Source organism: Sminthopsis crassicaudata, chromosome 2 (genome assembly GCF_048593235.1).
Source record: "Sminthopsis crassicaudata isolate SCR6 chromosome 2, ASM4859323v1, whole genome shotgun sequence".
Classification (NCBI taxonomy): Eukaryota; Metazoa; Chordata; class Mammalia; order Dasyuromorphia; family Dasyuridae; genus Sminthopsis; species Sminthopsis crassicaudata.
In genome coordinates this window covers 386,379,444-386,404,086 of record NC_133618.1, presented here as the reverse complement: position 1 = coordinate 386,404,086, position 24,643 = coordinate 386,379,444, and the positions used below count along the sequence as shown (strand labels likewise).

Here is a 24,643-nt window from a genome sequence, read left to right as displayed (position 1 = left end):
GGTCAGGGCCAATCAAACATAGCCCCTTAGATTAACTTCTGTAACCTTGGGGAAGAGCTGACTCTTATTTGAGCTCTCCCCAATTCTTCCCTGACTTCCCAATCTTAGTGTTTGGTTTCTGGATGGAGTTGTTTGCCTTCATTTTCCCTCTAGGCCACATGCTTGAGGAGGGAGTGCCAAGACCCACTACAGCACAATCTCAGCCAAGTTCATCTACACCTTACTCCATTTGGGTTGGGGAACAAAGAACAAAGAACAACAGGGTGCCGAATTTTAGTTTATTGGATCATTTCACGGCCAAGGGTCCAAGCTTTCTCTCCATAAGCCTTCCCTTTCCTCACTTCCCCCAATTCTCTAGTGAGCCCGGCCATTCACGAGCGTACACACACACACACACACACACACACACACACACACACACACACACTCCCCCCAACCCACTATACTTTGGGGAGACCTAGGATAGAATTTTTAAAATCTTCCTGGCCTGAGGTCAGTTCATTATACTCACTGATAAGGGAAGAGGAAGGACAGAAGCTGATGTTAAGGTTAGGGCAGGGAAGGAATGAAGGGACAACCCCACAATCCTAGTCCAGTTTCCCTCACCAGCTGTTTCTCTGGTGAATGGTTTCCCAGGAATTCCTTTTTTCTGCACTCTCCTTCCTGAGAGGGCCCAGAAAGAATGGGCTTGCAGGGATGGAAGGAAAATCGGAACCAGAATATGAGAAGTGCCTCCCCACCATCCCCAGTAGGACCTCACAATCCTCCTTAAAGGCAAATAGGAGCTGAAGCCTCAGATAATTAATTGCAAGATCGAGTATGGAAACAGAGCAGGAAAAGGGCTAGTGACAACTAGAATAACAATTCTTAGAGCTTCTGCTGCAATAGCTCTATGGCTGGCCCCACCACTGGGAAAAGTAGGGAGAAGAAACACAGGGACACATGCACAGACACATGAAGACACTGGCCAAGACGAACATACCCATAGATAAAGATACAGAGCCAAAGAGCAACACATGCAAGTATGTAAACACAATACAAGGGCCTTTCTCTTCTTCCCAGCCCAGAAGATACGTAGCTGGGCCATGCATGTGTCCTGGTAAAAATCATATACTTTGAACTGCCTCATGGCCTGGATTCCCAGGGAAAGGTCCCCACTTGCATCTCACACACACACACACACACACACACACACACACACACACACACACACTGCTCACACTTACTGGTTAATATGTTCACTTATAGAAGCACAGCTTCCCCATCTCCCACTCCCTTCCCGTGCCCTACCATCCCTTGCCCAAATCAGTTTCTAGTATTTGGCTTCTTCAAATGTCCCAAGGGACCCTTTTCCCCACCTCCCACCCTCATTCTGGGAATTAGATGAACAGAAGCTGGGGGAGTGGGAAAGTTGACAGGAGAAGGAAGAAGAAAAGAGGGATTATTCAAGGAAATGGCCTCGTGAAGGAGATAGAAAAAGGTGTGAATCCAGGTAGGCCCTGATCACCTTCTCTCCCCCCCCCCCCCCCCCCCCCCCCCCGCCCAAATCCTGGCTACTGTTACTTTGGGCTTTCAGTGGGAAATTGCTCTTTCTAGTTACCCCTTTCAATTTAGAGAAATATGGTCCCAGTGTTCTCATTCCTTCCACTTTCCCAGAGAGAGGGCAAGTCTTCTAGGGGTCTCCTTATATTGGGTGGGGATGACACTCTTAGTTCATCAGCCAATTTTTCAGCCAGTCTATAGCAACTGGAGGACACGGGGCAGCCAAGGTCCAATAAAAAAGGGATAGATGAAGAGGGGCAGAATATATGAGGTAAAGCCAGATGAACCCTTTGGCCCTTAGCCCCTTTCCCCATAGTATGCCATGGCACCCAGCAAGGCACTAAGTAGGCTAGAGTTGGGGAGTCACTCAAGAAGGCTGTAAGAACAGAGACAAAGGAGAGAGATGTTTGGAGAGTTCCCTGAAGTGGCCTTGTCCTCAGGACCTCTTTTAGACATACATACCACACACACACACACACACACACCCCTAAGCCTTCAACCAAAGAGGCCCCAAAGGCTGCTGTTCCAAGGGGGTAGTCCTTCTGTGGACATAACCTCTTATACCCCACCCCCCATCCCCAATCTTGGCCCTTGTGTTCCCAAACCAGCGGTCCAAACAAGAAAATGCCTGGCTTTAGTCATCTCCCAGACCCGTTACCCCTCATACCTGCCCACCCAACCCTAGCCAGAGGCCTCCCTGGGAGATCCCAGAGGCAGCATCTCACATCTTGGTCCTCAGACTCTTTCAGTGAGAGAAAGGGGTGGGGGCAGGGGGCTGCTCCCATGGAGAGATCGCCCTGAGGCCCCCTCAACCTAGGAAGCAGCAGCAGTTCTAGACATAACTCCCCCACGAGGGCCTCTGTGCAGAGATGGGGGGGAGGGCTCACATCAGGCTGACTCTCCTCCACTTGTGGGCTTCTTCTTAGGGCGGGTCTTCAGCGTCTTCGGGATTGGCTATAGAAGAGGGAATGGGATTCAGTGCCTGGGCTCCCTTTGCGCTACTATATGGGGTGGGGCTATAGGAGAAGGGCCTGGGATAGGGAGCCGGGATTGGGGCTCACCTCAGCTTTTGGCACTTTCTTGATTGATTTGACACGCTTAGGGGTCTTATCCCCCATGTCATCCTCAGAGGCCTCTGTCCGTGTGTCTGACTGGCTCCCACTTGAGGACCGAAGGCTCAGGCCAGGGTCATCTCCTGAGGAGAAGCAAAGTGAAGCTAGAAACAAAGGGGGGATGTGGAGAGCTAAGGAAAGCCAAGGCCCTGTTCTGGGTGCCTCTACAGACAAACACTCCTCTCCTCCAGCCCCACTAGCCCTGGACTTCTCTGTCTTTCTTCTGGCTTGGGGGCCATCTCCACACCCTTAATTCCTTCCCCTCCCCCAGCCCATCTCCTTCTAGCCCTGCCAGATACCTAAGTCCTCAATGGGGTCCAGGAGGCCACTGGCTGAGGGTCGGAGGCGGCCATCAGGACCATGCAAGGGCAAGCCTTCGTCGTCTCGGATCAGTGTCAGGTCTTGCATGCTGAAGCTTCTTAGCTTTTCTGACAATACTCCTTGGCCCTGAGCAGGTGATATATATATATATATATATATATATATATATATATATATACATATATAAACACACACACACACACACACACACACACACACACACACACACATATACAATCAAGGAGAGAAAGCCTCCCCTGACCAGTAAGGACAATAGAAAAGGCATGCTGACGGAGAAAGGGCTAGGACTTCTTCAGAGAGCCACCTGGGAGAGGAGAATCAGAGCTGAGCTTGAGAGACATGGTGGAGAAAGGAAGCAATGTCCTTATAAAACCATATCTGAAGAGGGATGGGGTAGGGTTGGGTGGAAGCCCTGATTGCCCACATCCTTACCCTGGTCCCTCTGTTACCTTGGTAGCTGCAGTGACTGCAGCGTTGGCTGCCAGGTTCAAGCCCCTTTTGCCCACCCTCATCATGGTCTCATAGCTCTTGTCCCGGGCCTGTGTGATGTATTCATCAATTTCCTGTGGCAGGGAAGGAGAATGGAGTAAGGAGTTGGGTTCCTTCCCAAGTTATGGAGGCTTTCCCTCCAAGCCCCACCCAGGTGGTAGTGTTTGGAGAACCTGGCACTACCTGCCTGCCCACCGTGGGTGTTTCAGTCCCTCAAGGCTGCTGGTCCAGGGAAATGGCTTCCAAAGACAGTAAGTCTCAGTCTGCCACTGAGCCCCTTCTCTCCCTCTCCCATCTTGGACAGTGATTCGGGAGAAAAGGTCCATGAGTAGGAAAGGGGAAGGGAAGGTCAGGGGCCAAACCTTTTCTTTGTTGGAGAGTGTTGGATGGACAAATTTTCGATAGAGCACACTGGAGCCCTTGGTATATGGAGACAGCAGCCAGATCACAAAGGCAATTTTCAGCTCAAAGTAGAAAGGGAACCTGGGAAAGGGCCAAGAAGTGCATTAAGATATTGGGGAGGGAAAGAGATCTGGATAAGGAGTTGGGTGGCCTGGGCTCCAACCTTACTTCCGTTATCAATAGCTATGTGACCTTGGGCAAGTACTCTTCAACCATCTGAAAGGCTATCACAAAGGAGAGACATTAGATTAGTTTTGTTGGGCCTCAGAAGGTAGAACTGAGAGCAATGGAGAGAGCTTACAAAGAGCAAAGTTGGGACTTGACTAGGCCGCCAGGTGGCATGGTGAATGGAAGACTAGGCTTAATAAAAACTTGAGTTTAAATCCTGACTCAGATACTTACTAAGTGTGTGAACCCTGTGGGCAACCTTTTTCAGCCTTAGTTTTTTCATTTGTAAAATGGGGATGAACATAACATCTCCTCTCAGGGTTTTGTGATATTCAAATGAGATTTTATATATATATATAAAGTATTTTGCAAATCTTAAAATATTTTATGAATGCCAGGTATTATTATTATTTATAATTAACTGTTCATGGGTAGCTAAAGCCAATATAAATTTTAAAACAACCATTTTATCTAATTAATCTATTTATGGAATGCCATCCCAATTAAATTACTAAAAATTATCTTACTAAGTTAGAAAAAATAATAACAAAGCTCATTTAGAATAGGTCAGGAACTTCAATGAAACTAAGGAAAAAATGTAAGGGAAATGGATTCAATAGTGTCAAACCTTAAACCATATTCATATTATAAGGTGAGAGCATTGTTGAAGTGTAAAATGGATAATTTTAAATAATTTTAAATTTAAAACCATGCAGCCACAGATAGAAGGAATGCAGAAAATCGGGGAAAAAACCTTTCATTCTCTTAGAATGTGATTGGTTCAGAATATTGTTGTGGTATAGGAAATGATGAGCTGATTGATTTAGAAAAAGCATGGAAAGACTTGAATTTATGAAAGAAGATATCTACTTTCAGAGAAGCAGATGACAAGTGGAAATAAGCATAGTACAATCTTACATATATGTGTATGTTTATAGATATATATATATGTAAATATAACTATATATGCATATATGTATGTGATATGTGTGTGTATGTATGTACACACATATCCATGTTTAATTGCAACCTTTTTTGCGGGGGGGAGGGAACAAAGCAATAGGAAAAAGAAAAAAACACCCTATAAAACCTATTAAGGAAGCAAAGGAAAACTGAACAGCTTTGAAAACAAAGTGTAGTTTTTATTATATAGGTTTTCTTGAAATGGAAATGTATTACTTTATATTGAAATCTCTCATATTCTGCTGTATCCATGGAAATTGTTTTCTTTTTCTTTTCTTATTTTGCACTTAAATTTAAAATACATTTAATTTAAAAACCTAAAAAAAGAAAAGGAAAAAAAAGAAAACCAATTAAGCCTGTCTGGAGGTAGAATGGGTGGCCTTAGGATTTGCTCTTCCTCAAGATCTACCTCTCAGACTTTTCCTTTCTGGTTATCACCTCTGCCACTGGCTATACTCATCTCCCTTCTCAGTCTTGATTCCTTAATGAACAAGTGAAATTTTATACTATTCTTGTCTCTCCATGCCTCTTCCTTTTTATCCTATTGAGGATTTGGCCTTACTAAGCCTTACTAAGCCTTAGTCTTGAATTACTTCCACCAGTCTTCTGCCTTCATTTCTATCCATGTGCAGCTGAATTAAGCTAGAGAAAATCATGAAAGCATGCTGATTGGGTCCATTACAAATTTATATTATATAAACTCAACTCTTACTATCTACCATCTTCATTTCTCCACATGTGCTGCTGAACTAAGGTGGGGAAAATCACGTCCAAAAAACTTGGACCCACTACACATTTATGTTATACAACCTAAATTGGCCCTTACTACCAGTAGGCAATCCTATACCCTCATCAACTTGCTATTCCACTCTCCATAATAGTTCTTCCAAACTTTTTCATCCCCCCTTAAACCTCCTATTAACTCCTTCTTCCCCATTTTCAGTAGAGAAATTTGCCTTATAGAAAAAAGTTGAGGCTGTTTGACATGAGCTCTCTCTTCTCTTCTCTCATGAAGCTTCCTACCACCTACTATCTTCTCCTTCACCCTGTCTTACATAATGAAGGGGGTTTACTCCTTATACCAAGTCTAATCCTCTACCTGGTCAATTGATCCCATTCCATTTTATCTTCTCCAACAGATTGATTCCTCTGACATATCTGCTCTTTCACTTATTTTCAATCTCTCCCTCTCAATTGGCTCATTCTCTATTGCTTAGAAACATGACCATTTATCTCCCCATCCTGAAAAAACTCACTTGAATCTTCCATCACTGCTAATTATCACCCTATATCCCTCTGTAGCAAAATCCTCTTAAAAGACTGTCTACAATAGGTGCTTCCATTTTCCCTTCTTGAACTTTCTTCCTAATCTCTTACAATATGGCTTCTGATCTTCCTATCCCACTGAAATTGCTCTCTCCAAAGTTACCAATGATCTCTTAGTTGACAAATCCAGTGGTCTTTTCTCATTACCCCGATTCTCTGCAGCCTTTGGATGTTAATCATCCTCACCTCCAGGTTTTCTTTTCTCTGAATTTTGGGGACACTATTTTTCTTGCTGCTCCTCCTCCCACCTCATCATTCCTTCTCAGGCTCCTTTGCCGAACAGCCCATGTCTGTTAAGACTCTGTCCTGGGTCACCTTCTCTTCTCCCTCTATATCATTTTACTTGGTGATGTCATCAATCATCTAGGCCCACAAGATAGGATCATCCTTAATTCTCTCCTCTCCCCAGTCACTCAATTGCCAAGGCTTGTTGATTTTTACTTTGTGACATCTCCAGCACATGTTCCCTTCTCTCCTCAGATATTGCCACCATTTTATCATATGCCCTTATCACTTCACACACTGATGATTACAGTATCCTACTGGTGGGTTTCCCTGATTTAAGTCTCTTCATTCCAGGCCATCCTCCACTGGCTATCCAATAGATTTTCCTAAAGCCCAGGATCTGACTATGTTTCCCATATGTCACATATTCTGGCCACCATCCCCTTGCCCCTCCATTCAATAAACTCTGCTGGTTTTCCATTACCTCTAGGATCAAATATAAAATCCTCTGACTTTTAAAGCTCTTCTTCATAACCTTGTCCCTTCCTACTTTTTCACTCTCCTTCATGTACTCTCCAATCCAGTGACACTGACTTCCTATCTCTGAATTTAAAAAAAATTTTTTTAAATTAATTTTATAATTATAACATTTTTCTGACAGTACATATGCATAGGTAATTTTTTACAACATTATCCCTTGTACTCCCTTCTGCTCTGAATTTTTCCCCTCCTTCCCTCCACCCCCTCTATCTCTGAATTTTCCCTGGCTGCCCCCACATCTGGAGCACCTCTCCATCATCATTCTATCTCCTGCCTTCTCCTGCGTGGTTTTTTTATGTCTTGTGTCCTGTAGTCCCAACTTCTGCAAGAAGCCTTTTCCCAGTCCTCCTCAATCCCAACTCTTCCCAATATTTATCTAATATATATTGTCTGCACACAATGGTTTTCATGTCTTTCCCTGTCCAGACTGTGAGCTCTTGAGAGCAGGGATAATGTTTGCCTCTCCCTGTATCCACACTGGCCAGCATATTGTCTAAAATATAGTAGGTGCATATTTAGTACTTGGCGGGTGAATTTTCCCAACATTAGGGGTTTCTGTTGGAGCCCGCATGGTTATCATAAGGTAAATCCTCTGAGAGGAGATTCCTGGCCAGGTCTGGTGTAGGATCCTGAGGTCCTGTCTAATTCTGAGCTTCTGTGGTACCATCACACCTTTAAATCCAGAAAGGGCCCAGGATCCATCTGGCCCAACTGCCTTATTTTACCAGAAAACTGAGGCCTGGGGCATTAAATGACTTGCTAAAGTCATTTAAGAACAAGAGTAAATTGTTACTGTCCCTTTCTAAAGCTGTCAGATGGTCTGAGTCCTGTGGCTTAGAGTCAAGAAGATCTGAGTTCAGATCCAGCCTTAGGCATCTACGTGACTCTCTAGCAAGTGATGTATCCTCTGTCTGCCTCAGTTTTCTCATCTGTAAAATGAGAATACTAACAGCACTTGCCTCTGTTATAAGGATTAAATGAGATATTTATTAAGCACTTAGCACAGAGCCTAGCATATCCTCTCTCCTTTCCTTCCTTTCCATTGTAACATGCTGCCTCTGAATCATTTATCCTTTCTGAATCTCAGTATATTTACCTGTCCAATGGGGGTAATAATTCTTGTCCTGCCTAATCTATCAAGACAGTTTAATGATCTAAAAGGGTTTTGAAAGCACAAAATGCTCATGCAATCAGGAGAGGGCACCATTATTGCTATAAGAAGAAGAGGAAAGAGATGAGAATCTGTACTGGCCACAGGAGTTCCAGAAAAATGTCCTGACTTGCCTCTGGAGTCTCTATTTGCCTAACCCAGTAGAGTTTGGGTAAGTTGGTGGGACTTACCTAGGGAAGGGACCCTGAACAATAGTAGAAAGGGGCTTTAGAAATGTGGGCTGGGGACAGTGCTTACCAGGACAGCACAATGTCAGTGAGGGTCTCAGCAGTGGTGAAGAAGGCAAATACAATCCAATACATCATCCACTTCACCTGTGGGCACAGCAGGGGGTGTGTGTGAGAGAGAAGTCATGTAGGTCAAACATCCATTTCTCCCCCCATCCCACTCTGATCCTCGGGATCACCTCATATCCACCCACCTCCCACCTCAAGAGGCAGAGAGCCCCACACACTCACATATTCCTTCACATTTTTTGTCTTGACAGCCTTATAAGAAGAGTAGGCCGGGTATAGTGTGCCAAAGATCAGCCTAGAGGAGAGGCAGACACAATTTCTGTCAACAAATAAAGCCTTTCCCCATTACCTCAACCCTCCCTTCCCCAATGCTTCTGGCTAAAAGTCTCGAGGAGCCAAAAGATCTTGTAAGAGTTTATCTGAGGGATTTTCTAGCACAAGGTGGGATATTCTGAGGATGGTTCCACAGGTTCCATCAAACTACCAAAGAGGATATGACATACATAAGGGAAAAAACAACATTTCTTTGGGCCAGGGTAGGGAAAGGAGTAACAATTTCAGGAGGTGTTTTCGGAGCCAGTTTAAGATCTTTCAGACCAAGGCTAGAGCTACTGCCTGCCTTTCTCCTCTATAACTCCCTTCTACTGATCAGGGAATCTACTCAGGTTTGCCTGTTGGACAGATCTACTCAGCCCAACTCTTAGCCCAAACAGCTCAAAGGATACAAAAGGTTCTCTTCTGTTCAACAGATCCAGCACACCATCTCAAATTCCCTGAGAGGATTTCTTAAAGCCAATTTGGACTGACTCACGGAATGGATTGTTGAATTTTCAGGGAGTATTTATACCCCAGAAATTGGCAAACACACAAATCAGAGCTTGATTTGTTACCTCATTGAAAGTTTAGACTTAAATAGATGGGGAAAACATTAATAATGCAGATTAAACTTGAAAATGTGTCTTACAAACATTTTCAACCGTTTTAAAATTTAGTTTTATTCTGTTAAATGTTAAACATTTATTGGCATACTCCCATTCTCCCCAGAGCATTGTCTGGGTGAGGTGGATAGGTCTTAAGGAGTTAACTCTTCCTGAAGTCAACGAGCCTGAGATGATCCCAGGGAGTCTGGGATATGAGAAATGACTGGAGAGTAGAGGACCTTGGAAGGAGGGGAATGATCTAGTGCTGGGCCTGCTTGTTTCATGCTGAGCATACAACAATTATTGTAGTTCCTCCCTCCCCCATAATTGTTAATGCTTCCTCTCCCCATTACCTTGCCTTTAATTTCTACTTATGTTACACTCATTTCTTCATGGATAGAGAGGCAATGTGACATAGTTGATAGAGAAAGGGCCTTGAAGAGAAAATCTGGGTTCAAGTCTCTTTTCTAATATAATGGCTATGTGACCCTGGGCAAGCAGCTTAACCTTTCAATTCCTAGGTCCCTTTTAAAGAATATAAGTTGTAGCAAAGGTGTTAATTTGCACTGGTAGAATTTCTTCCCCTGAGAGTTCCTGTATACCCCTGAAATCTCAGGTCTAGTCCCTGTCTCTTACTTATCTCTGCACATGTTATTTCCCTTCAATATAATGCAGTTCCTTAAAGGCAAGCTTATTCATTTTTGTCTATTACCCCCAGTATGCTTAATAAATGCTTGCTTAATGAATGATGACCACAATGGCATAGGAACCAGGAGAGGGCTGCTGGCATAGTCTCATGACAACCTGGGACCAAGGGAACTGGGAGAAAAACAGAGTGTAAGCTGGAGTGAGGAAAGTCAGAGGATCCGATGGTGTATGAGGGGTGTGTGTGAAGACCTTGAGACACTGGATACAATGAGGAGGAGATAATGGAGGGGGGAGAAGCAGAGCATCTTGGTTACACAATTCAGCTATGATCTTATCCCTTGGACTTGGAATGGAAGCCCCCGAACTGTTCTGGAAGGTAAAGGAGCCTTTCTTTTTCCCATTTCTGAGATAACTCATCTTCCCTGGAGGTGAAAAGAGGGGACAGGAAGGTTCAGCCAGGTAAACTAAGAAAGGGACACTGAGTGGTTCACACAATAAAAGTGGGACTAGAAAGAGAAGCCATTCAAGACTACCTTGGACACCTATCTACATGCTCTTTTATTCAACAAACATTATTAGATGCTTACTTTGTGCCACAAGGACCTAGGTTCAAATTCTACCCCTGCCACATAATTGGCTATGCAACTCTAAACAAATCATTATTCTTTAGGTCAGGCTTTCTTAAACTTTTCCCACTTGCATCCCCTTTTCATCTGAGAAATTTTTACATGACTTCTGATATTTAGATATGCAAAATTGGCATTCAAATCAAATATTTACTGATAATAAATCATAATTTTTCGACCTCTACGTTCAGTTTTGAGAACTCATATGAGATTGAAAACCACAGTTTAAGAAGGTGGGCTTAAGGCAACTCTAAATCACAGGGATGGCACCATTCTACATTTGGTAAAGGGAGCTTCCTTAAGCAGGAGCTGCTTAAACCCTTGAAATCACAATTCCAGTCCCTAGCTCTACCCCCCTTTATAGCATGCTGAACACTATATAGGATTCTGGAGAAACAAAGATGAAAAAAACAAAAAAACAAAATCCATGTTCTCCAGTTTATATCTTATTGGCAGAGAAAGTGATATCCATAGGTAACTAAATACTATCTATCTACACACGTGTACATGAATTTGTATCTATACATATGCATGTGTGCATATATACAGTGTGTATATGTGTGAGTGTGTACAAACACATGTAAACAGAGGAGGAGGGCAGCTAGGTGGCTCAGAAGGTAGAGCTGGGCCTGGCATCAGAAAGACCCAGCCTCCTGAGTTCAAATCTGGTCCCCAGACACTTAATAGTTGTGACCTTAGATAAGTCACTTAACCCAGTTTGCCTCACTTTTCTCATCTGTAAAATGAGTTGGAGAAGGAAATGGAAAACTACTCCTGTATCGTTGCTAAGAAAATCTCAAATGGGGTCATGAGGAGTCAGATATGATTAAACATCAAGTTGAGGGGGAGGAGAGAAGTCATTAGAAGGTGGAATCCAGCAACTTCTAAGAGGTGATTTTTCAAGCCTGCTTTTTCCCTTTCTTGTAGCCTATGGATTAGGGTAGAAAAGTTGGGGACACAGTGGCTGAGAATAAGAAGACATGATTTGTCTTTTAGACTTCTTATCAGCTCTGGGACAACTGGGTAGCTGAGAGGTTAGGTCCAAGCTAGTAGATTGAACTAAGGGTTTTAATTCTTTCAGTCCTTTCCTATTTCTGACTAATGGAGAGCTGAGGAAGTCAGGATTTCTTATGAGGGGACCTTCCTCAAACCTGTTCAATAACAGAAATTCTCTGGGGGAAAGGGAAGGGGGCAGAGTTTTCTGCTTGGGGCTGAAGAGGAGTAGCATGGGAGGGGGGATTAGAATCAAGCAGTTTAAGAACTATCCATTTTCTCTGCTTTGGTATAACAAAAAACCAAACTTCTCTCCTACCTCCCAACCATGATCTTTCAAGACCCCACTAAACCTGGCTTTGGAGGCATCAGCTGCCTTCCTTTTCCCCAGACCTGGGATAACCCATCTCCTGAGGTGGGCTGGGGAGAGTAGAGATCGAGAGGATAGCTCAGCTAGGTAAATCGATACAAGTTTACCTTTCCTATTACCCTGTTGAGAATCCTGCCCCCCAAATTGCTGAATGTCAGTAACATGGAACTTAGGACAAAATTCCTCTTCGGAGAATCTGGCCAAGTCCAGTTGCCCTGAGGAACCAATTAGCTATTCTAGGAGTCTTCAGAGGAGGACTCAGATCCACCAAAAGTAGCACTGGATGGCATGGAAGCTATCTAGAAATAAATGTTTTGCCCACTAAATTTACAGTCCAGACCCCCCCCCCCCTTTGAAATGGATGAGGCTCAGGCACCATTTAATTCTAGGGAGGGTTGTACAGAATGACACAATGTCAAAATTTGGGATTTGGGGTTTTTTCATCTGTAGGATAAAGGGTTTAGACTAAGTAGACTCTGAGGTCCTTTCAAGATTGAAGATCTCTAAGGCCCTTTTGGGTCTAAAATTCTGTGAAGTGTTGCCCAGCTCACTGCCCTTTCGGATTCGTTTCTGCTGACCCTCCAGGCCAGCACCTGCATTTCCTCCTCACCAGACTGTTCCCAGACTGGTGGGGCCACAACCTGGGATCTCCGGGGGAAGCTTCCTCACACCCCAGGGAGCCCCCAGCTGTTCCTGCTGCTTCCTGCTCCAGGAGCCCCGGGGATGGTGCTCCGGGATGATTTCCACCCATCTAATGGCACTCGGCATTAGATAGCCGGGAATGGAGGAGAGAAAGGCTGGCAGGCTCGATCGCAGAAGGGATGCTCCGGAGGGAGGACGAGGGCCAGGGAAGCCCCATCTGCCTCAAATGGGCCCAGAGATGATTCTGGCAGGGGGACCCACACCAATTGCAACCCCCTCGGATTCTTATTCGGGGTGGGGATGAGCTATGGGGGAGGGGTCGGCAAATGTTCCAGCCCTGCCAGGCCTCACTGGCCAAGTGGGAGAAGCCCAGACCTCGGGGATGGGAGTTTGAGGACCCCAGGAAGAGAAGAGACTTGGTCATCCCTTAAAGTGACCCCTCCTGGCCTCCTCTAAGACCCTGGGGAATGTTCCACCACCACCCCCGCCTCGGCTCCTCCACGGTCCTCTAGATGTCCCCATCCTTGGATGCCCTTTCGCACCTACCCCAATTACCCCGCGTTCACCACCCCCGTCCGCCCCCGGCCCGAGCCCGCATCCCTTCTCCGCCCCCGCTCCTCCTCTACTCACACCACCAGACGGGAGATGATCCAGGACACCATGGCGGGACCGGGCCAGGTGTGCGCCCCAAGAGCACCTGGGTCCGCGGGCCGGGGGCCCCGGGCCGGAGGATGGAGAAGCCCGAGCGGACGAGTGGGGCAGCGGCGGCCGTTAAAGGGGAGGTTCCTGCAGCAACCGCGGGGCCTGCGGGCGGCGGCGGCGCCTCTTAAAGGGGAGGCCGCTGCTGTCGGCCGCCCCGCGACCGCCCCTCCCCCTCTCTCCTCCCCTGCACCTGCTCCGCCTGGTGCAACCCAGTGGGAACCAAGCTACCCTCTCGGATGCTTTTTTGCACCGGGATCATCCCTCACCAGATTTCAACATTCCCACCTCAACCCAGTCCGGAATCTTTCTCTTGTTTTCTGGCTCAATCACCACGGACTCCCTTTCCCCTCCTGGGGGCCACCTACCGACTTCAGAATCATCTCTCCATCCTTGCTTCCTCCCCTCTCAACCCAGACTGGGCTCTTCGCTTTCGGATTTTAGAAAATCCGGCCTATATCCTTGCCCATTCCCCCTTGGTGAGGCCACAATCACCAGGAAATCTTAAGGGGGGCCGAAAGCACCACCTCCCACCTCCCCATGAAAAACGTTTATTAAACACCTATTTATCAAGCACGGTGACAAGGGCTACATTCCCACCAAAGATCTAAAATTCTGTTTAACTATCAGGAACACTGATTCTTGTCATCGAAAAGGACACTGGAACTGGAGTCAAGGGTTTAGGAAGAAAATTCTTCCTAGATAAGGGTATCCTTAGTCCTCCATTTTTTGGGGGTAGGATGGGGGTGGAGTGTGTGGGTGTAACGTTGATAATGCAAGGACCAAAGAGCTGAAAAAGCAATTTTTGGGACAGAGGCCACAGGCCTGGGCTAGGAGCCAAAACCTGATTTTGAGGTAGGTGTTGGGGGATATTTGTGCTGACCCACAGAAATACAAGGAAAACTTAACCAGGAATGAATGGGTCAGAAGTAGGGAGAAAGCCAGTAGAGGAAATGGACAGGGAATTTAGGCCCTGCTCCCACACGGCAATAGCTGCCCTAATTACTGAGACATTTATAGACAAAATGTAGGCTATCTCTTTATGGTTTTACTGAAGCAGCAAAATTCCACTTTCCATTATATTTTACATCTGCACAATACTGGCACCATGTTTTCCTTTCTGATCTCACAGGTGTAACATTTTCAAAACTCTCCCCCCACCCAACTACTGAAAAAGACGGTTCATTTCAAAAGGTTAGACCTATCACCCAAGCTTACCATCTGTGTATTTCAAAACATTAATCGAAGTTTCACTGAGGCAATTCATTTTGAATGTCAAATGTTCAGAGGCACCCACAGAAATAGCCCTTGTTGACTTTTCTCCCAAAGGAAAGGAAAGTGTTTCCTGCTTGTCAAGGGACTTCAGTTTTGAAGTTTTTTCACTTTCACCATTTTCAAACATATAGGAAGACTACTTTTAAGATCAACTAGTAAAAATATGACTTGACTCTTCTTTCTTACGAGAATATGTGGAAACTTGGGAGCTTCACATCATTTGTAAGGGGGAAAGCATTATTTAAAACTTATTTTATGGCCTGGGACCTGTGTGCCAGCTGAGATGGAAAAGATTTCATATTCATTCAAAAATAAAACTGCACAAAAACCCTTCTCCTACTTTCTATCCCTGGAAATTCTTACCACACATCAATAAAATGCCAAAGAAACTAGAAAAATAACATCTGGCCACACTTTGGAAAAGATAACTAAAAGCTACAGTGGGTTTTCTGGTACATACTGGTCAGAAAACCAAAGGCGACCTATATGTAATGGTATCCAAAATCTGGCCTGGGTTTAGGGGGCAAGAAGTTAGTCCACGCCACAGAGATTTGTTATATTTTAATAAGAACATGGAAACCCCAATCAGCCCTTCACAAAATGAAAATACAGAAAATGAAATTAAAAGTATTCTACAGTAAATGACTTTTATTTTTTAAAAAATGAAGTAACTGTGAACATATAAACAAGCCTGCAGGGGGCACTACAGTACAGCTGAAAAGAAGGTAGATACACTTCCCAATGTACTTCTGGGACAATGAAATCCATCATTTTCAAATGCTGACATTGAAATCTGAATAAAACTCCATTGAGCTGTAAAGTTTTGTTGAAAATATTTCTGGACAAAAAAACCTGATGTTGGAAATTAAATTTTCTTTCATATGTTTGGAAAGTATTCTGAGTCCCAAGGGAACGCTGGTAACAGATGGAATGATTCCTGGAGTCACCAGTGCAGGGACAAATACACCACAGCTCACAGACATGACAAAAGTTCATTCTTGGTTTACTGTTCCCTCTCTGTAGAGACTGCTGGGATGGGAGGGGGAAAAAGGAAAGAAACCCTAAAAAGCCAATTCTTTTGAGCTCTCCTTTGGCTAATTTTGTGCTATTATGGACATTTAATTCCTAAAAACCATTTCTCTTCAAAGATTTTATTGAAAGGAAGACTAAATATGTAATGTGCCTTTCCTCATAATCCAGGAAAACAGTTGTGGTATTTCAAAAATTCTAAAAATATCTACTTTCATGAAATAGTTAACTGTTTCACTACAAACCTAGTTTTTCACTAAATACACAATTCTCCTATTCCTGGAGCCTCCTGGGAAAAGCAGTGGATTCTCCCTGGGTTCTGCAAGTCTATGGTGTACAAGGGAGGGAGTATGGGGACAGCTTCATCCCTCTTCCTCAGGCTGGATCATACAAAAGGTCATATGCAGAGATATGCTGTCAGGCTTCTATGGGTCACACTTCGGCAAATGCCACCTACTGTACCTGCTATCAGATCCCCCCATCTCCGAACATATTCCCAACTAACTAGGCATGAGGAAAGAAAAGGGGGAAAAAAAGGAGAAAAAGTGCCCACGTTCTTGATTTTGACTCTCTAATCACAAGAATATGCAGGAAAACCCAGTAGTGTTTAGGTGATCTGGATTCCCAAAAGGCCGCAGGATGGGGGATGTGGCACCCTCGGCTTGAAGTCTGGAATTGTGTGTGTAACAGTGCGACTTTCCCGTTTCGACCATCAATGTTTGAGGCAGCGTAGAAAACAGTGGCTGGAGAGTTTGTAATACTGACCACACTGGCTCCCAGTGAGGGGGTCTCTGCTCCAGCAGAGACCCTTGCCCGTTCCCTGTAAGTATTGTAAGTGAAAGGCCTGCTTCACAAGTGTTTGGAAACTAGCCACAACTAAGATCTTGCCAGTTTGGATTCATGAGCCTTCAGTGTGCCAACAGCATCCTTCACTGCATGGTAAATGATATTCTTTACCTGGGAGATCAAAAGGACAGAGTCAGTCCTTGCCTATCCTTGTGAAAACAAATGAGTGTTGTGCTCCAAATAATACCATCTTATTAGTAGAAGACCTGGTGTTCCACATATCACAGAGATACCTCCCAAATTCTAGTCCTTTTCTGGTTCCTCAACATAAATATTATAGAAAATAGAGAGCTAAGGGCAGCTAGGTAGCTTCAGTAGTTCAAATTTGGCCTCAGACACTTAACACTTCCTATTTGTGTGATCCTGGGGCAAGTCACTTAATCCCAATTGCCTCAGGAAAAAAAAAATAGAACTAAATTCAAGGATGAGTTCCCAGCATTAAAATGAATTGACTTAAAACATGGAGCTGAAGGTGACAATTTCTAAACAAATGAGACACCTCCATCTGATACAATGAATAAAGAAAGTGACTGAGTCATTAGGCAAGTAAAGCCAGGATTGATAGGCAAGGGAAAGTGCTTCCAGTCCAGAGCTATTTTACTTTCTTATTCTTCATTATTTGTGCGTTACAAAAGTTAGATGCACTGGTAGGTAAAATGGTTCTGATCTTTAAATCTTACGAGTTTAAGGAATAAAGAATAAAAGAATAAAATAAAGAATAAAAGAAATTCAGTTTTGTCAAGTCCAACTCTTTGTGATACCATTTGGAGTTTTTCTTTTTGGCAAAAATATTGAGGGGTTTGCCATTTTCCTCTAGAGCTCATTTTACATATGAGTGAACTGAGGCAAATAGGATTAAGTGACTTGCCCATGGTCACACAGCTAGGAATTCTCTGAGGCTGCATTTGAACTCAGCACCAAGTCTGGTGCTCCCAGTACGCTTCCTAGCTGCCTTTAAGAGAAATATGGCAGAGCAAACCAAATCAAAATCTAACCCAATGTACCCAATGTTGGGTAAAGAAGCTAGAACTCCAAAGGGAGAACCAGGAACTTTGTGCCTAAGAATTTATTTTCTGATGGATCTCTTGGGTGGCTAAAGTTTAAGAGTCCCCTGACTGATGACACTGAGTAATTAATCACTTGATCCCTTCTACTTCATCTGCAGATACTGATTGGTAAAAATGCTCCATATGATTGGTACAACTAGATTTCAGATAGTTATTAACTATACCCGAAAAGAAATTAGGTTGAAAAAATAAATGTACTCTTTAAAAACTAAATCTTGGAGCAACGTGATTTAGACAGGACTGGAATAACATCTCTAGAAAATCCAGAGTCTCTCATGGAACATTCCTCTAAGGTTTCTCCCAGAAAATGGGATATGTTTCTGTGAGGGCTCATAATCACCTGCAGTTTATCCTCATGATTTGTGTGGGTGTTAGACAGATGTCTGAACTCTTGGGTCAAGCGGAAACAGTGCTTTACATGTTCAGGAGATACAAAATCTTCTGCCACTTTTATGCAACTGTACAGATTATGAACCTGAGAAAGATATGTGGAAATTAACAAGCATTGGAAGACACAGTAAAAAATTCAATGTTCTAACATTAGCCACTTTACGTCTTACCTTACCATGCAAGAATATAGGAGTGACTCCCATATACTAGAAGAATACAAGCAACAGCTTGTGAAATTGGTTTCTAGAGAGAAATTTAGCTGTGATCAAGTATCAGTTGAGTTAGACACTACAGAGTTCAACTTTTTAGATTTTCAATGGTCAAAGGACCATTTGGGAAATTTCAGCTACCTCAGATTCCATGTTTTCTTGCCTTGAAAACTATACCTACTTGGTGAGGGGCTCCTGCAGGTATAAAGACAGCATCTCCCAGAAACTGCACAATTGCCCAGCCTTGCACGCCATACTCCTCATAGAGACGTTTACGAAGGGTCTGGTCCAGATACCAGCTTTGGTCATGGATTGGATCATGATCCGGAGGATTTTCTTGACCTTGCTCTTCTCCAACCTAATACCAAACACCAAAGTAAAATGTGGAAGAGCCATAGAAATCACATCCTACAGAACTACCTAACATCCTACAGCAGGATTTGAGACAAGCATGAGCTAAAAAGTACTTTAATTGCCACATCTTGAGGGCAGGGATTTAGACCAAATGGACATTTAATACAAGGTAAAAAGAAACAATCTCTGTGTAGGGCATAAGCATTTTAAAGTGAGTATATGTTGCAGGGGTGGGGGGGTGAGGGTGGAGTGGGGGTTGAGGGGGTGGGAGAGGGTGGTAGGGGATAGAACTAGCAATAAAAATGTCAAGAAATTAGGTTCACAAAAACACTAATATCCTGAGAGGGAAGGTTAATCCAGGCTATATCCCAAAGTCTTAGTTCAGCCTTTTCAGAATCATTTCTGTGAATGTGAAAAGGGACTGGCAGACATCTCCTCACCTTTCGGAGAAGTTCTCGGATCTTCTCAGCATCCTTAGCTGCATAGATATGCCATAATGCTCCAGGCTTCTCATTCCCTTCATGAATCCGCTGTTTTGTTACCTCATCAGCATCACCCTCATCAATAGTCTTTAGCACCTCTGAAAGGGCAAACAGAAATCGTAAACAGATCTTCACCAGCTGGACCCAGTCAATTGTTTGCCACAGACTGAAAAAAAAATAAAGCCTATTACTCAACTGATTGCAAAACTGCAAATTCAGTTTGTTTTATTATTGCTATTATTTTTGCTGAGGCAATGGGGTTAAGTGACTTATCCAGGGTCATAACAGCTAGGAAGTGGTAAGTGTCTGAGGCTAGATTTGAACTCAGGTCCTCTATCCACTGCGCCACCTATTTGTCCCTAAATTCATTTATTTTTTTAGAGAACTTTAGAGAATAACTCAGAAGATAAAAGGATCAAATACCATAGAATCTATCACCAAAACTTCAGGAAGAACAACTTAAACCTTCCAAGATAGAACCTTTCCCAATTTCATTCCCCCATTGGCAAAGTGTTTTGGTGTCTGCCAGACTGTAGTCATTTCTTATATCTTGAATCATATCCTGATATGACAGGTGGTGGGATGGCATAGGGAGGGGTATGTTTGATACACTGTTCAGGAACTTAAAATAAGGAAAAGGATTTAAAATATTTTCTACTGACACTTAGCTAATTATGATGATGATAATAATAGCTAACACATACATAACGTTTACTATGTCACATTGTGCAAAATATTTTACAATTATCTCATTTGGTCCTTCCAACAATCCTGGGAGTTAAATGCTATTATTCTCCCCATTTTACAGATGAAGAAATTAAGGCAGACAGCAGTTTAGTGACTTGTTCAACATGTCTGAGGCAGGATTGGAATTCAAGACTTCTGACTCCAGATCTAGTGCCAAATCTATACTGAACCACCAATTAGCCACTACGTACTACAACCTTGAAGCAGTAGAGAATAATTTATCAACTGAATGTGTCTGGGGGAGCTTACCTTCATCATGAGCTCCCTCCCCAATGGGGATCCCAACATACACCATCACATTAACTGCATCAGATACATCTAAGTGCAAGTTTGTTGTACCAACTCTTCTATCTTCTGCAGTGATTAAACCTAAAGGTAAAAGAAAAATTTGGATGAAAAGCCAATTCTAAATAATCCAGACAAACCTTTGCCAGAAATATGTATCAAGATGGCTTTATATAGTCTGTTTCCAAACAAATTATTGACTTAAAAACTTTTTCCAGTTAATTTTGAACAATTACTCAACCAGGTTAACACAGTAAACAGCACTAACACAGTAAGTGCTCCAAATCAAATCTTTGACTAAACAACTAGCTTTCATCCAAAAAATAAAATAAAATATTCTACACCTCACTTTTCCCACCTAAATCTAAAAAGATAATAAGGTCGGGCTCAGCTCTATAAAAGCTTGGCATCTTTCCCCATAATGTCCTTTACTAGGACTTCCCAATATGCTAGATTACCTTTTGTATTCAAATTTCTTCATTATTATTTTTTTGATAGAACTGAATTATATTTCTTTAACAATAATATTCACATATATATAGTGCTTTCCAATTTAAAAACCACTTTTCTTACAATAGATGTTTGTAATATAATATAATTTTACAGATAAGAAAATATTGCAGTGTCTCTTTGTTTTGTGAGGCAATTGGGTGTCCAGGGTCACATACAGCTAGGAAGTATTAAGTGTCTGAAGCCAGAGTTGAACTTGGGTCCTTCTGACTTCAGGGCCAGTGCTCGATCCACTGCAACATTTAGCTACCCCTTGTTATTGTCTCTCAAATTTAATATATATGAAATTTTAAAAGAGTACGTACTTTCCATCTACTCAGGAGAACAAATATTGATATATAGATCAGTATGGAAAAAACAAATGTCAATGTTCAGTTTACTTCCATAATAAAGGGTTGCTTGCTATACTGCTTCCTGGACAGAAATGTTTCTTGGTTCCTCACTGTCCACAAATCATTCTTTAGCTGTTAAAAGAGAGGAGTCAGAGAGAGAATCCCTGGGTTTATCCCCTCATACCATAGGCATTGTACATCTTGGGACCCAAATCGGGTCGTACAAAATAGCTGGGTAGTCTAGAAGCCAAATTCAGCCTTCCATCTCGCTTGGTGTACTCTGGCAGAGGGAGGTTCTCCATCAGATCCTCAAACCTAAAGAAGGGCAAGAGAGAGGAGAGGACATACTGTGCTACAGAAGAAAAGCCCACTAAATTAGAGTCCCCCTGACTTTGATATTTCAAGGAACTATGATTTCATAGATGGGGACATTTGCTCAAACAAAACAAATGACAAGTTTCCCTACTTGTCTTAAAAGACAATTTTGAGGTGCTGTGATTGGACCAATTAATATTCTAATAGCAAGTTTCCTGATGATGTTCAAATGTTAATCCCTTATAACTCTAATTCTCTTGTGACAGATCCCTAAAGATGTAGCTTGATTTAGTTTGCTAACCTTGTAGGCATCATGTCTCGGAAATCTTCCCCTGGAGGCCAGTCTTTGAGTTTCAGTACCATTGGCTGCCCATCTTCTGACCTTAGCCGTTCTGTGAGAATTAAAGTAGTTATTTACTAGGCCTGTTTCACGTAATGATGGAAAATTTCCTGATACTCAATCTCAGAGAAGTCTAGCCTTTTATTGTCAGTTCTAAACCCATAGTGGATTAGATATATATGAGATTAATATACATCTGGCTAAAGGGGGCTCCATTGTTTGCCAGTGACAACAAATCTCTCTGGACCACAAACTGAGGACTAGGAATTTATTCCATTAGATGGACTTCTGTTATGGCCAGTTCAAGGACAAGATTTTCCCACCATGCTACAGTGACCTCTGTGGCTGTTTCTACAGAAGCATGCTGTGCTGAAGAGCAATATTGAGAAGACAAGAGAGTTGGCTTCCTTCCCAGGCTGCACTTAGTGGATATGACCTTAAAGCCACTTACTGCATATGATTTCGAAACCATCCCAGAAGTCACGCACTTTCACATCAGAAATGATAGCACAGTTCCTACAGTTCACTAAGTCCACATCCTGGTCTCCAAATTCTTGACTAAATGCTTCTGGCTTCCAAAGTTCAGATTTGAGCTTCTTATGCACCCCAGAAACAAGGACAGGCTGTGGAAAAAAAATACCTTGCTCAACAGGGTAATGAAAAATACTAACAGCCCCCAGGGCTGAGGAGGAACAGGAATGAGGATCCTCCAGCAACATTTCCTCCTCTTCCTCCCAAGTTCTTTAGCATGACCTCTTTTATGTGATCTTTGAGTCAAATATCAGCTAGGGCTTATAAGGCACTGCCTCCACTCTATTATTATCACCTTTCCCCCCTACCTTCCAGGTGCAGATAAATCACCTCTGTTGCTCTGGATACCTACTACTATGTAAAGAAAGGTGGAAGGCCAAACACTGAAAAAATCAACTTCTGGTAACAATTCATATTTCAAAAAGATAACTCCAGAAATCCTGCATCCTTTCTCTTCCTCATGCATCTGAAACATGTATAAATAAATGACTGCTTTAACATATACTTGATAGAGCCAAGAAATATTTTCCTAGTAAAGTGTTACCACCTACCACCACCCCTTCCATACACCTCATTACATCTATCATTGCTTTCCTTTTCCAAAGACAATATCCAAACCAGATTACTAACTTCCCAAGAATTTCCATGGTATTTTCTAGAACTGAGAATGTCAGAACTTATAGTCATCAAAGGTTCTCCAAAAATAATACTATGTACAAGAAGCTGGTTGTTTTGTGACTCATTCTCTTACTTTCCTCCTTTTCTAAAGCTCACTAGTAATTCCTTGAGACAAGATAAGACAGGCTAAATATTCTCTGGAATGGAAGTCAGACCCAAACCACAATCACCTGGCCACATGTTTTCTGTGGGCTCAAGGCTTTAAACAAGGTCCTTAATGCACTGACCTGGCCTTGCTTCCAACACTCCCGAAAGATCTTCCAGTTGTTTTTGTTGCTGGGGTCATGGAGACATAGGAGCCTCCCATCACAGAGCCATGAGTGGGAGGTGTGTGGATCCAGCACATTCAGCCCCATTACCATCTCCTTCACCTCTTTTTGGGTATCTGTCAAGTTACTGGCCCGTTTTGCAGCATCAGAAGTTTTTTTATTTTCTACCACTGAGGCAATGATGTGGTCGAGGAAGTTGGGAAGACTGGCCTTATTCTTCACCCCCTGAGAGAAGCCCAACAGCTATATTTAGTTTCACAATCATCAGCAAAAAAACCTAAAACAGTCAAACAACTCATACTAACACAGAAAAACAGTCACTGACCTAGCTAATCTTATTCTGTGTAAGTTCTTAAAACATCCCCTATCAAATAGGGGAGGTATTACGAAGCACTGTATTTTCTCTACTCATCCTACCCAGGAGCACAGTTAAGTCTATAAAAGATCTAAGAAATTATATTGTAGTTAAAGAGTATATAATGGTAATAAACCTATGTGTGTGGGTTGTAGACACTAGAAAAGCTTTTTAAAAACACCTATAGCTTGTGTCTAATTCTCCTTTAGAAAGAAGTTCCCTAACCAGCCAAAAGATTAACAGATAGCCCAAATCAGACACAACTACCCCTAATTTACCATTTTTTTTTTTTTTGGCCAGCGCCACATAATTTTGCTACTGAGAATTGGACATACATTCCAATTTCTGCTCTATTCCTCCCTAGCAAAAGCAATGAGATGATATTTTACTATATTTCAGAGATTATTCAGCAGAATCTGGCATTTCCACAAAGCTTCAACAGCATAAGAGGAGCCTGTCAGTATGGCATTCAATCTAGAGACCTATAAAAAAAGGATGCCATTATATCTTTTGTGAAAGATCCTTTCATGGGATCTAAGGGTAACTGAGTATCTGGATGCAAGGGAATAGGACTGAACTATAGGAAATGAAGGATATGAAGGATTCATAGAACAAAAAATTAGGGCTTGTATGAACTGATGCAGAGAGAAATAAAGCAAATCCAAAAGAGCAATATGTCCAAATGAATATCATGATTTCAATGAAGACAGCACTAAAAGACACAGGATTAAGCTGAATACAATAGCCAAGTTGATTCAAGATGCCTGATTAGAACATGTCCTTCTTTTCAGTTCAAGAAATGGTGAACTATAAACTATAATGTTAACCATTAAAACAAATACAAATAAAAAACCAGATTCAGTGGCTGAATGTATAAGAGGATACCCACTGTTGAAGATGTTGAGAAGACTGGAGGGAAAGGTATACTGGTGTCCAAGGGGGCCTGGGGAAGCTTTCCGGGTCCAGAGTGTAGTAGGTCTCGAAGGCTGGAGCCTTCTGTTTTGTTGTTTGAGGCAGCAGGACCCAGTAGCAGACTATTAAAGAGCTTTGGAGTTAATGGAGAAACCTTTGCTGTAGAGTTGAAGGAATCCAGCCCAAAGGGGGAATGAGACTCCTTATTGAGTACTGATCTCAGGGATCCAGCTTCTGTTAAAATAAATAAATAAATAAATCATAGGGAGGAGCTTAGTAAAGCCAATGTAATGAAGAAAACAA

The 24,643-nt window shown here is 42.8% G+C and overlaps 2 protein-coding genes across 4 annotated transcripts in view; both read right to left on the bottom strand.

The window, feature by feature from the left end:
- Window positions 1–264: 264 nt before the first annotated feature.
- REEP2 (receptor accessory protein 2) lies at window positions 265–13,573 on the bottom strand. 3 transcript variants are annotated; one of them, XR_012486630.1, is made up of 9 exons: window positions 13,346–13,573; window positions 8,739–8,811; window positions 8,518–8,594; window positions 3,848–3,968; window positions 3,446–3,559; window positions 2,954–3,101; window positions 2,604–2,737; window positions 1,221–2,496; window positions 265–426 (listed from the first exon to the last, which is right to left on the bottom strand). XR_012486630.1 is itself a non-coding variant. In XM_074291455.1 (8 exons), the coding sequence occupies exons 1-8, from the start codon at window positions 13,375–13,377 to the stop codon at window positions 2,431–2,433; spliced, it is 765 nt and encodes a 254-aa protein (XP_074147556.1). In that variant the 5' UTR covers window positions 13,378–13,573; the 3' UTR covers window positions 265–2,430. The 3 variants fall into 3 exon arrangements, 1 of the variants encoding a protein (XP_074147556.1); XR_012486631.1 differs by having other exon boundaries at window positions 2,028–2,496; XM_074291455.1 differs by having other exon boundaries at window positions 265–2,496.
- Window positions 13,574–15,237: 1,664 nt separating this feature from the next.
- The window catches only part of KDM3B (lysine demethylase 3B), a 52,666-nt gene continuing 43,260 nt past the window's right edge, over window positions 15,238–24,643 (bottom strand). Inside the window, exons 15-24 of the mRNA XM_074291441.1 lie at window positions 24,318–24,574; window positions 23,032–23,298; window positions 22,047–22,218; window positions 21,557–21,647; window positions 21,125–21,255; window positions 20,063–20,182; window positions 19,025–19,164; window positions 18,412–18,588; window positions 17,972–18,106; window positions 15,238–16,675 (exon numbers count right to left, since the gene is read on the bottom strand). Of these exons, the coding sequence (XP_074147542.1) occupies window positions 16,595–16,675; window positions 17,972–18,106; window positions 18,412–18,588; window positions 19,025–19,164; window positions 20,063–20,182; window positions 21,125–21,255; window positions 21,557–21,647; window positions 22,047–22,218; window positions 23,032–23,298; window positions 24,318–24,574 (1,571 nt within the window). The 3' untranslated portion in view covers window positions 15,238–16,594. The remainder of the gene's footprint in view (window positions 16,676–17,971; window positions 18,107–18,411; window positions 18,589–19,024; window positions 19,165–20,062; window positions 20,183–21,124; window positions 21,256–21,556; window positions 21,648–22,046; window positions 22,219–23,031; window positions 23,299–24,317; window positions 24,575–24,643) is intronic.

What these genes read in the sequence shown, in the direction of transcription:
- REEP2 (XM_074291455.1), bottom strand. Translation starts at nt 13,377, where the DNA reads ATGGTGTCCTGGATCATCTCCCGTCTGGTGGT. An exon ending in ATCATCTCCCGTCTGGTGGT is followed by an intron (nt 8,812 to 13,345) that starts GTGAGTAGAGGA and finishes CCTCTCCTCTAG; the next exon opens with GCTGATCTTTGGCACACTAT. An exon ending in CAGTCACTGCAGCTACCAAG is followed by an intron (nt 3,102 to 3,445) that starts GTAACAGAGGGA and finishes TCACCTGCTCAG; the next exon opens with GGCCAAGGAGTATTGTCAGA.